Raw genomic sequence first — 13321 nt, 5'->3', positions numbered from 1 at the left:
GAGCATTCAATAGTTCTAAGGGGATTGGTAAAGAGAGAAGTCGTTGAATGCGGGACTTCTATAATTACCTCTAGGAGTATAATTTTTAATATAAAAAGGTTCTACATATAAACACATAAAATCTTGAAATATTGAAGGTTATCATGAAGTTAAGTCATTGAGTAGAATAAATTATTTTGCATGGATGCCATGTGACCCTGTGTGGGCAGGCCTACTACGGTATCGTTGTTGGTTTGAGGAAATGTGGTTAAAACCTCTACAGGATTAATTGAAAACGACTAGTTGTCGGCAATTCTGAGATAGTTGAATTAACTGTACGGCCTAATTCGCTATGACGTTGTTACGTTTTCATAGTCTGTGATCCACTATCTATAATTTACTGACATTTCGTACACATATCCTTAATATTTGACCTATGCTGGTATTATATTTCCATCGTTTAAGCAACAGGTTTAGGATATTTGGCCCGTTCGTCGAAGTGGTTCTTTCACCTAGATTGTATCAAGACTAGGATACTCCCGTGCAGGTGAGGTGTGAAGCGTTGAAGGGGGCTGGGAGCTTTCCAGTAATATGTGGGTGAATAAATCATTTTACTTGAATAAAAGGAAATTAAAGTTGCTTGTACAAACATTTTTTGTCTAATTTTTGAACTTTTTGAAGATGTCTTCATTAGAGTGTGTTATCATTACCTATGGTGCGACTATCGGTGTTCGGTTTAGGTCTACCGCAATCGATAGTTCTAAGAGCTCTGATTTTACCCCAAAGTTGCACCATTCGTTACGCGGAACATATTCTTTACTTTATAAAAGGCAGCGGCTTTCCCGTCGACTTTTCGGGAAGATGTCTGTGTTATCTATTCGGATCTAGTGACTTTCCCTCCGCAGTTTATTGAACCGGATTTTATCTATGGCTGCATATATGGCTGTTATATAGGCGTTTAAATCGTCTATCGTCTCAAAGGCACCAAAGACTTCGCAGTTGTGTTTGCTTGAGGTACGTTAAGTTTTACACGAGGGCTGGGAAGATCATGGTCTTGTAACCACGGTCAAGTACCTTGACTGACGGAAACTAGTCTGAGCCGAAAGACTTTGATGGACTCAAGTTAGATATTTTTTATTGATTTTTATTGGCTTAAAAAATACGTATGAAGAATATGAGGTAATACCTAAAATTTCGAAATAAACAATTTTAGATAGAATGTCGTTATAAAAGAAACGTCTCGAGGAGTTTTTCGACAACTATGCATTTTTTCGTAACATGATTTTTTAAAATCGCAGGCAGCATCTTCTTCCTCGGCCTTTGACCCTTTCAGAAGCGGGGTCCCCTCGTCCTGATCAGTTGCGCCATTTTGTTCTGTCAAAGGCGGTGGGCGGAAAAAACGTGCTCAAAGTAATTTTTCCAATTTACTCAAGGGAATCTTTTTTGTTTATTGTTGATATATTATGTTGTTAGAAAACAATTGGTGAGATGTTGAAGACCTTTAACGTTAAAGTGGTACAAAAAGCTCCAGTCAGAGAGTACCTACTACAGAATGCAGTAGCTCGCTGTCCATTTCCGTAACAGGAACTCGATGGTAAGTATTTTGTGAATAGAACCGTTCAAAATGGCGTCCTCATGTCGTAGATTACGCTGACAATTCATAGTTAGGGATTACGACAGGTACCACATGAAATATTTTGCGATGGACAATGCAATTTGTTTTTTTATGACATATTATCGGATGTGTAGGCATGCCAAACCGATTGTTTTCCAATGCACTCGAAAGCCATTATCCACTATGTCATCGGAAAAAAATGGTACGCAAGATTATCATTCGTGAAAAAGTACGTTGAATGGAGTGTCAAAGGCTGGACTGCCGGTTATGGTTCGGCTAATCAAAATTTATGCTCTGTTCAACAGAAAGGATTCGTCATCTTCGACTCTTTTTTTGGAAGCTTTAGGACGTCAAGTATCAAGTCCAGGCGATCAAACACAGAAGCCGATCTATAATTGTACGGTCTAGTTTTGCTTGTGATGTAGTTGGCCCAAAATTTTAGGTCGTGGGTGTAATGACTGCAGGCAAACACTGTAATTTATTATTGGGTTCTATGCTACCTCATTCCATCGATAAAATAGACAACAATTAGATTTTTATGCACGAAAATAATCGAACTTTCGGTTCGAATGACGAAGAGTTGGCTGACCGACAGCAATGTAAACGTGCTTCTATGGCCTGAACAAACCCCCGCCTTGAATCGCATTGAGCTTCCCTGGGAAATTGTTGACAAAGCGGCTAGAGAATGTAATTTCACAAAAATGGCTGACTTATACACTGCCAATGAGTAAGAAGAGACCTTCTTCACCGCACTCGTGATGTTATTATTGCAAAACGAATTGCGAAAAATTATTGAACTTTTTTTCGTAAAAGATTCGAATCTTAATGAGTTAGCACGTTTTTTTCTGCCCAAAATTTTGACAAAAACGGCAAGAATGAAAGTGGTTGCTTTATGGCAACTTTTTTCATAAATTGAAATCTCGCATCTTATTTTATATAAAATATGCTGCAAAATCGTATGTGAACATATAATATAAAAAAATTAAGCATACATGCATCTCTAAAAATTTTGAGCATGTTTTCTTCTAGTACTATATCTAAAATTTCATACTTCATTATCTAGCTATACCAATGTAAAGTGAAACATTTTTTTGTCTAACTTAAAATTCGAACTTCAAATTCGACAGACTTCTGGGTAATTGCTGCAGTGCAGCCATCTTTATATATATCTTTAAAATTTACTGTAATATACTTAAATATATATGGGTAATAATCGCCCCCAGTTGTATTCTTTTACGGCCTTTTCTTCTGCCCCCGAAAAATTCTCAAAAAGCTCCTTTTTTAAGCCTTTATAGTGGTGTTACACTTTATGTTAATGCACGTTCAATTCTACACATGATATTCATATCTTTAGCATAGGCCACTGATAGGGTGGATTAAATAAAGATGGTACCTCTTATATTTACTACTGAATCTTGTATCACTTTACCATTTTTGGATTAAAGAGGACACATCATAGGGCACATTCCTGTAACACTCCATTGGAGAAGTTGAATGCGACCGACAGTGATCCAGCTACTTTGATCTTGGCCATGGTTAGCCTAGTCAGTCTCGTTAATACTGTCCAATGATATTCTAGGCATATGGAGCTGCCCTTGCAAGTTCGATAGCGATGAATATCTTATAAATAGAACTGAACCAATTGATCAGTCATCTGGCATTGATTCCTTATCCCATATTTTTAGTTCATGACGAGTTTTGTTCCCGGGGTATCTTATAACCTCTGTTGATTTTTGTACTTACATTTTCTGCGATGGTTGGATGCTGTATTATTATCCCATCAACTTCAGTTTGCGCGAACTCCAAGTTTTTATACCGACTATGAAGCAATTTATCAAAGTATTCTACCTATTTTTCTAATATGCTCATTCAATTGGAGGGTAGATTCTTCTCGTTATCACCACGTGGGTACTGTTGCATCTGTTTACACCTTGATAACACCTCCGCGCCTGAGGTAGTTGTTCCCTGCATTTATCGATTTTATATATTAAACAGTCTTCTGTTTTTTTTTTCGAAGCAATCGCCTGGATGAGATATTGTGTATCAACTACACCTGTCTGTCGTTGTCAATTCTTTTTTTCATATGTCTCATCAGGATGTTCGGATAGCTGAGTGGTGAAAGCACAAGGCAGTCGTATGAAAGGTCGCTGTCTTACTGGTGGCAATGGAATTTGTATCATGATTTGAAGTCGGATACCAGTCGACTCAGCTGTAAATAAGTACCTGAGCCAAATCAGAATAATAATCTCGGGTGAGCGTATAGGGTACTATAGTTCTATAGTGTACCATTACGGTCTTGAATGAAGTTCTCTAACACACTTCAAGGCCCTGATCTAATTGGAATGTCGCCCCAACGATTATTATTATTATATGTCTCACCGGGATTTGCTGGGGATCTTACACATTTTGACAACAACAACCTCTCCAGCAATTTTTTCAAGAAAGTCGGTATCATCGCATGATACAGCCAGCAATAGAATGGTCGGTGAGCAATACTTTATGTCACGGTCTGCAGGGAAATACTCAATGGTAAACAAATACTTAGTTAGCCAAATTAGCTAGACCTATCAATAAAAATAGGTGGTCTTTTGCAAAAATCCTAACCAAGGCAAGTCTAATCCGGGCGCCGATTATTGTACCATTGATGATGATGCTGCCGGTGGTGGTGATGATTTTAATAATTTATTTTGTTTACATTTTTTAGTTGAGCGCTAGCTCTAGAGCATGCATCTTTCAAAAGCAAATTCTGGCAATGCCTCTAGTGAAAATCTTTTCCTAAACAAGACGTTTCCTTGGCAATTTTGTCTTGAAACTTATCATTGGTGGTCCATAGTCCAGTCCAGTGTGGAAATCCGGGAAGTGGCTGGCCTATTTTGTTGTTGTTGGTGCCATGAAATTCAACCTTTATTCACGGTGAATTTTCAGCCACTTCTATAAAGAAGATTGTTTTCTACAAGCGGATGGATCGTTTGCTAAATCGAATTCGCAGAATATGGAGAGGAATGTGGGAATATGCTTATTGGCTTACATTACATGATAGAGCGCAAGTGTATGCCTTATTTATGGTAAATAATTGTTTGAAGGCGAAAATGGTGCAGTGCTGAAAGACCCCTCCCGTTGGCAATATTTGACCCCAGCAAAGGAATATCATAGTTATTTGAGAAAACGTTCTTCCGTTGAGGCAATAGATGCAGGTCTGGAAGAACCCTAGATTTTCTTATACATACATCTTTGCTTGTAATGATGAAGTGCACGATATTTACACTGATTAAGGTTTTCACAACCGGTTAAAAATGTACCATATCAATCATGTTGACTTTAAGTCGACTATCACTCAGTACTCGAATATTCGCTCAAATAAATTTGAAAATAAAACTGCGTGCTCTATGAAAATTTGTAAGTTCCACATGGCTAAGGTTGCTGGCTGCTAAGTTTTGATAGTTAATTTCGCCAAACAAGCGAAACCTAATAAGTGATCTCAACTCCAAAATGGTTAATGACACTACCGTCCTAGCTCGGTTCACTCAATCTGGAAAGTCAATTACCATATGGACCATTTCTAATGGATTCCCTAAATTGTCTTTTGATAACTCCCCATCTTCTCCTTTCAGAACTTTCTTTGAATGCTCAAAAGTTCACCCTAAGTTTTTAACTCCTTTTACTTATTCCTGAGATCAACAACTTTCAGCTTAAGGTCTTCGGCAATGAACTCCTTTTCGTCATAACTGAATCAATAATCGTCAGTCGTATATGCAGAATGTGCACCTTTATTCTTTCTGCTCAGACTTTAAGTGGACTAGACCTTATTTAACACCCTTCAAATCCGTTGTAGAAATATCAGTAAATCTCTTTGAGCGCTAAAACGTGGAGTTTAGTAGAATTTCTTCCTTCGTTATCAGCTCAGCCTCCCATGTTAGCATTGACTCAAAACCATTGTTGAGAATAGTAATTGTTGGCGCAACAATCCATATTGGATTAGGGCCTTGAAGTGTGTTAGAGCATTTCATTCAAGACCGTAACGGTACATTACAGGATTACAGTACCCTGTATGAGGCAATGTTATCAGCATTGCGCTCGGCCGCGGCCAACCGGAACTCCGGACATCCCTATTTTGCTCCGACGTCCATCAATTCGATATCCTTGTAAGTTGTCTGAAGTCCTGGCCTACGCCCTCATTCCATCTCAGGCAGGGTCTGTCTCGTTTTCTTTTCTACCGTAGATATTGCCCTTATAAACTTTCCGGCCTGGATCATCCTTAACTATATGGATTAAGCGACCCGCCCATCGCAACCTATTGAGCTTGATTTTATCCACATGTCCACAATACCGTCTGGTGACGGTCATGTTATCGCTCATAGATTTCGTCATTATATAGGCTATGGAATCATCCATCTTCCCCTTAAACCAGTCGGGAATCCTCGATTTTAATTTTGAATAGTTTATCTCGCATTTGCGAGTTTCCCATGCATTGAATGTGGCTAGCCCTTTGGAGCTTTTGCAACTTTATCACTTTAGAGACTTCTGCCGTACAGCTCTGCTGTACTTGATTGGTTATCTGTCATTTCATCGAACTGTTTCAAGTGTTTTTATAACACTTTCCTTTCAAAGGCATAACTTATTCCCCAAATATGTAAAGCTATCAACGTCCTCTAAATTGTATACGCCAATTATAACATTTTGTTCAGCTGGCGTCCATTTTCTAGTTTGGGACACGATTTTGGTTTTTTTTTTCATTGACCCATAGTTATACATCCTTTCTACATGGACAATAAATAATAGTGATCATAAAGTACAGACTCAATATCGTTTTAACCTACATACCCCCTATATGAAGTCCATACGTCGAAATGTATTCCAGCCTGATATCTAGTCAAAGGTTAATAATAGCTTAATACTATTATATATTCCGATAATTTAATCGAGAGCCCCCACCGAGATCACTCAAGAAATAAAAAAATTGATGAGACCATCACATTGTTTGATGGTAATTCGACTATTGGTCAAATTTGTATTTTATTGTGATTTAATACACCTTAAGATAAGATAACACAGATAAAAATATTTGAAAATTGAATTATATAGTCTGACGTTCTAAAGTTACACTGATGAATATATCAAGAGCTTTCTTGCCAAGAGACACACTGGAACCCCGCTGAAGTAAAATAAACTTATCGACCAATGCGAAAATCGCCAATTACATGTTCAATGATATACTATTACAGTAAATTAATAGCAATTAGCGAAAAATCTCTAGTCAGCAAACCTCGAAAAGGAGCTAAAAAGCCGGTCTTTGTTTGATTACTGAAATTAAGCGTTTTTGGAAATGTGAGTACCTAAATGGGGGACAACTTGGAAATATATAATGTTACCTTTTTAAAGTTATTTTGGTTAGTCATGACGGGGATAGATAAAGACCTACAGATTGGAATAATAAATAAAGTAGCTACTTTTTCCGGTTAATTCTTTGCATCTACTTCAATTTAGAGCCTCTGTATACTTGGTTAATAATAGTCAATTGCGGACTTTAAAACGAACTTGTGGTGTTCAATTTCTAGTTACTTAGGAACGGGATTGTCATATATCAACTATTCTTAGAAACCAAAAATGTTTTCGTATCTGAAACGCCTTGCTTCCAATTTCGGGCTTATTCATTTTTAATGTACTGCAAAAACCAAATTAGTCTTAAAATTAAGATACTTCTCTGGGTGGCAACATGTCATAATAAGTGAAATGCGGTCATTGTGCATATTGCGTTCTACCTTAAAATTTCAGGTATGTTTTGCTTTCAACGGCTCAGGTAACAATTTATCATTGCTAAATTATGATACCAAAAATTGAATTGCGCCTACCCCTTAGAATTATTTCTTCCTTTCCGCACATATCACTCATATTTCAATAAACTGTCGACTATGTCACTTTCCGCATAATCGCTCCCCTTATTTATACATTAAGCTAAAAGATATCGCGATGGGAACGCTTCGACCCGTGAAGCGAGGAATATAGTATATATAGTATTATGCCCTTTTGAACTGTATGCGATAGAGGAAACATGAAATGGGCGGGGGTTTATTTTCCGCTAGGACGAACTCTGACACTTCATGTCAACGTTTCTATCATATTCTCGGAATATGCCAGAACTTACATCTACGTATACCAAAGTGTGGTAGGATAAAAATGAGAGAAGTGATATGGACGTGTTCCCCGCGAGGATAATGACATCGCCGAAAATATCATACAGGATATGAAGCGGTGGGACTTCTGGGGGTTGAAAACACGCGGCATACTAGAGTTCAGCTCGATAGAAGCGAAAGGGTTATGCCTATGAGAATGATGTCTAATGTTCCGATAAATTGCTCTGTTATAAGCATAAGGCTGGTAAGATGCATGAAAAATTGAAGCATATTTCTTGGGAAAGAATTAAACAGAGAAGTGATTTAAAATTCAGGATTTCAGTTTTTATCAGAAAAATTTCAGTCTGGTTTTCTTGGTGTTTAGAATATTTTGGCCAGGAATATTTATCTAATTAAAACATTTATCCAACTAACTAATTTTTTAATTCGAAGAGAAGAGTTGGAAATTGAGGAAAAACGAAACGAAAGTTGAAAACTGAATAAAAGCGCATACTTGGAAGGAGTGACACTTTGTTCCAAAAATTATTGTTGGCTTCTTAGAAGATTTTAATCTTTTTCTTTAGCCTCATGTTTGAAGTAATTTGACATTTACTACTTTATAAATGCCCATATCTACCCACAGTGGCATTTTGGGGTGTTAACATAGTTATAGTTTGCAATCACTTTTGATAAAAGATATCAAAAAGCAACATTTTTTGTGATTACTGATGTTATCAATATACTTTCATATATTGGTACATATAATACTTCAAGTCAGATATACCCGCCATTTGAAAATTAATTAAAATTTAAATTTTCGGCGATGTCCAAGATCAAATAAAAAGTTTCATAAATTTTTTTCAGGCCACTTACCCGTAGACAGCCTTCACATATTCCGAATCACTGTTACTTTGAGCGTGAATTCTACGACCCATGGCGGTTTCTGTAAGAAAAGAAGAAAGAGAATTAAAAACGGACGACAAAAATTGCAAATTAGTTTTGTAGTCAAGTTCACCAGCACTATTTAAATGACAACAGAAAAATCCAAAAATTACCCAACTCACTACAAGAAAACAGATCCCAATTAGCAAGGCTTAGCAAACACGTAAATTGGATCCATAAAAATAGTTAACATGCGTAAAAAGGAATCTAAATGGGTATGAAATGAAATCTTAATAATCATAAAATTTATGTAGCAGAGAAAATACCGATATTCACGTGAACTTAAGTATAATAAAAGTAGCAATAAATCTGTTTTCTCGGAAGTCGGCCAAAAAAGGTGGCTCCATGCTTACCGGAAAATTTTGGTTTTGAATAAAGTTAAACCGGCTGGCATTTGATAAATTTTAGGAATACAATTATACTTTGCCAAAAAAATATTTATGTTTTTCACGCAAAAATGCGTTATGGTACCTACCACAGACAATATCTAATGTGCACAGAGTCACGTAGGGGAATACGTTGAATGAATCACTGTTAATTTCTGCTTCTAATTTTTTGGCCAAAACAGCACTTTGCTCGTTGAATACGTCAATAAAATCATCCAAAATTTTGAAGTGGAAGGCTGGAGTCAAAATCTGTAAATGTAACCATTGATTGTGTTATAAATTTTTGGAAGTTGTAAAACTTCAGGAAGTAAAATTTATATTACCTTTCTCCTTGAGTGCCATTTGCGTCCCCAACTTGTGAGTAGACCTGTTCCCAACCATGGTTGTAAGAAGTCATAATCCTGACTTTTGTCAATGTATTTTGCACTATTCAAAATGGGCTGTAAAAAAATACCAAACATGTTATAATTTCGAGGGAATATTGGTATTGATTTAGATAAACAAATAAATGATGGCCAACTACCAAAATAGGAAATCGAATATTAGTTGATTTTTTAAATGTGAAAAAAAGTGTTGTTTTGTAGAGGAAATAATCGTAGGGTTACAGCTTGGTCATTTTGGCGATTCATATCAGTGTCTAAAATTCGAATTACTTCACCGAAGTAGAATTGATTGAGCCGAGTGATGATAACACTAAACGTTGGTTAATAAGAATCATATAATTCTCATATTGGCTAATGGGACTGCGTTGGAGTTGGCTTTGTTAAACAGGTCGAAATACCGGAAGCTCAGCGCCTCAGCTAAAAGGTTTTGTGTTCAACTTATCTGAGCAACTCACTATGCACGTTTTCCATTCGTACATAAGTAACTAAGAATACAAAATAGTCCGCAATATTTTCCTAAATAAATCAACATTGTCTATTACCGCATTGAAAAATTGATCTAATGCATTTTGACGCATTTCCACTTTACTCCGTGCAGAAAAGCGCGTATGTAAATTAAAAACCGCTGGTAACGAGGTACACACATGTCTATTATATTGGTTACTACTCGCACATATCTCCCTCGAGTAATTGATACTGATATGCAAATAACTAGAAAAGCTAAAAAAAGAAAAACTAAAACGTTCCCATGGCCCCCGCCGTTCATATAAGCTCATATGGAAGATGAACTTCAAATTGTGGCCTATATTATCACCTAAGCTGCTGCCAAATTCTGGAATGAACTTTAGGGGGATTTTCCAGTAAATTTCTAAAACATGATAATATACTATTATTAACTTTATTTGTGCAGATATCGGAGCAGGATCTATTTTGAGGCCTAGATTTCATATAGATGCATCACTGTGATTTTTTTCAGATCTTTTGGTTGGATAGGTTCTGAGAATGAGACCTGTTTCACTTTTCGGGAAACACATTTTGAGCCCTATGATCATATTTTGGGGTGATATTGATGATCATATTTTGGGGAAAAAAACCCTTTCGCATGTATGGGCAGCCCCCTTCAAACTAAATGTAAAATGACGCCGCTCGTGGCATGTAAAGGGGAACACAGACATGTTCTCCCCAAATTTCGTGACAATTGGTTTTGCGAGTAAAGTCAATGTATATTTAGCGCTGTTAATGCGTCGGGTACTACAAACCCGCTGCTATTGGTGTTTATCTTCAGTCTGAGCCTACTGGTCTCCTTTTCCAAATCTAGAGCAATTCGGTTGAGGTCCATGACACGGTGACGGAGCAAGTAGATGACATCAGTATAGTTCAGGTGTTTGGGAACAAGTCATCGTTTATTAAACTCCTACATGTCTTCCAGATAAAACCATCTCTGACTCCCCTAATCTCCATTGTCATATATCGCTTTAATAATAGCCATTGGGACTTCGGAATGGTTTTTCTGCATAGAGCATTCTAGGTATATTCGCTGTAGATTGACTTTGGATTTCACGAATGAGTTTAAGTAGAAGCTTTGAGAAGACTGCAGGGGCTGCAAGGAACGTTCCGCAGTTGGGCTGTGCCCTGCTCGCTTAAGGCTTAAGACCACCTGTCAATATTTTTGTGAAGCGGTATACGACAGCGGAATCATTATTACTTGCGGCAGCTTCTGTCACCCTGACCTCCACAATAGTAGCACACTCCGCTGCACTTTGCGTGGTGCCCAGGCCCAAGCGCATTATGTTCGCCCTCTTTCGCAGAGGCTATAAGAGCCCTAATTTCCCTACCCTGATCTTTCCGCTTCTTTGATGACGACTCAATGCTCATCATCACTTCCTGGCGAGCTTTTCAAAATGTCTGATGGTTTTCCAACTGCTGAAAGACGGGCGAGTCCTAAAAGCGGACCTTGTTGAGATTCGCGTGTCGAGGCTTTCCACCCGTGCGAGAATATTCGGATGCAATAAGCAAGCAGAGGCAAGCGACCTCTGGATCGAAGCTGATGTCGGCGCTTCGCTTGTTTCACACATCTAGAAGATTCTTTCTAAACCTACTGCTGATATGATCGCGCTGATTTGTCGTATGTATCCAGAAACCTCTCACTATGTTCATTAGGGTCCCAAAAACCATGTTCTTCTGTCACATGTCTGAGCAAGGTGTTGTTAGTGCCAACTCTTGTAAGTATTAATCGGACACCGGACTCATGCCTACTTCCGGCAGGTTTGGGAAGAGAAAGAGAACTTTAGAATGCCCAGCCTATATCGTCGAATGTCGTCTGGAAGCGTTCGCACTTCTCAGAATTTAATTGTCGTAAATCGTTGTCGAAAGCAAAAAGTTATTGTAAGAGGCGCTGTTTCCAAAGCGTAAAGAAGATTTTGTTGTTCATTAACTCACAAATCTCTATTTGTTTCAGCCGATTTTTACGACAAGTCCAAGTCCAAGTTTTACAAGAGTAAATTATAAACCCCACAGCTCACATGGCACCGACTTTTCCACTTAATATTATTATGGGCCATTCAGACCATACTGACTTTTCCTCCAGTTCTCTCAAACGGGCTTCATTCGTTGCTAAGTTTGTGCAGACCGAAAAGCTTAAACATTGTTCAAGTGAATCCGGCATCATTGCATTCATTACAATTACTGGGTTCCAGGCCATGCTGGGTTGGAAGGCAACGAGGCAGGGCAGGGATGCCTTTACACGGGCCAGAACCCTTATGTGGAATCGGAAACGGTTTCATGGCTATGACTCTAAGAAATGAAGAGGAACGGTTGAGTAAACTATATTGAGCGGGTCTACCAGCAGTCCAGGTGGCTGATTGGGCGATACGAACCCATGTGCACAAAGAATTGCTTAAACCTCACTAAAATGAACCTGCGAATCATAGTGGGGGTTCTCACTGGTCAATGTCGGCTTAACTATCACCTAGGGAAGCTAGGGCAGTGTCCGTAGCACTGCCTACAGGTTTTGTGAGGAGTATGACGAAACCTCTACACGCGTCCTGGGACAGTGTCCGGCACTTGTGCAAAGTATGTCGAGGCATCTGGGAGGACACTTAATATCAGATGCAAAGCTGAAAGATCTGGAAGTAGGGGACATACTAACGTTCCTGACGGTTATAGGCCTGCTTGTGATACTATGATCAATTGGTTCGAAATAAATTTCGAATGTTGTTAATCCTGTTGCGCCACAGTACGACTATATAGTAGTAGGAAATTCTGGTCCAAACTAAAGTACGTATAATACGTAAAATATGTATACGTATGTACCTACGTTTTTCAGAATTCTACACAATTTTCATGGCAAGTCAGCGGAAAAACTCTTGAAGTGGTCATATCATTAGGTTAATTTTCAGAAGTCACTAGGCTTTCACTGAAACAAGTCAGTAGACGAGTCAAGTATTGCGAGAGAGGCCTTACCGACCGTCGAGCTGGATAGGTAGTTCGAAATATTCAAGCAGATTTCAACTGAAAGATTTGTTCATCCTCCACTTCCACAAGCATTGCTGAGATTTGGAGCAATTTCACCTGTCAGCGCTATTGAAATCGGAGAAAGCCACAAGGCCTGATGACATCGCATCTGAGTTCTGGAAAGCGAAGAGCTCGGACCCAACACTGTGGCTCAGTGAATTCTTCAATCGGGTTATTGGCGAAGGTAGAACATCATCTGACTGTCAAGAACTGCGGAACTACTTACGCAATACACGTTGCGCGATTACTCGCGCGTAAGAAGCATCACCCTACATTGCATTTCCGGATCTATGCCACACGAACTCATCTGATATGCTCTAAGACAAAAGTTAGTGCCACGATTTACAACTATCCGAAAAGTAAAGTGTGGCGCGTGTATCAAAACCGCTTTGT

At 38.4% G+C, this 13321-nt stretch overlaps 1 protein-coding gene across 1 annotated transcript in view; it reads right to left on the bottom strand.

Moving 5' to 3' along the window:
- LOC119646639 (cytochrome P450 4c3) overlaps positions 1–13321 on the bottom strand; it is a 77508-nt gene that overhangs the window by 6221 nt on the left and 57966 nt on the right. Inside the window, exons 3-5 of the mRNA XM_038047152.1 lie at positions 9356–9472; positions 9122–9281; positions 8578–8647 (exon numbers count right to left, since the gene is read on the bottom strand). Coding sequence (XP_037903080.1) covers positions 8578–8647; positions 9122–9281; positions 9356–9472 — 347 coding nt within the window. The remainder of the gene's footprint in view (positions 1–8577; positions 8648–9121; positions 9282–9355; positions 9473–13321) is intronic.

This window comes from Hermetia illucens, chromosome 1, assembly GCF_905115235.1.
Source record: "Hermetia illucens chromosome 1, iHerIll2.2.curated.20191125, whole genome shotgun sequence".
NCBI classification, from domain to species: Eukaryota; Metazoa; Arthropoda; class Insecta; order Diptera; family Stratiomyidae; genus Hermetia; species Hermetia illucens.
This window is presented reverse-complemented; position numbering and strand designations above follow the sequence as displayed.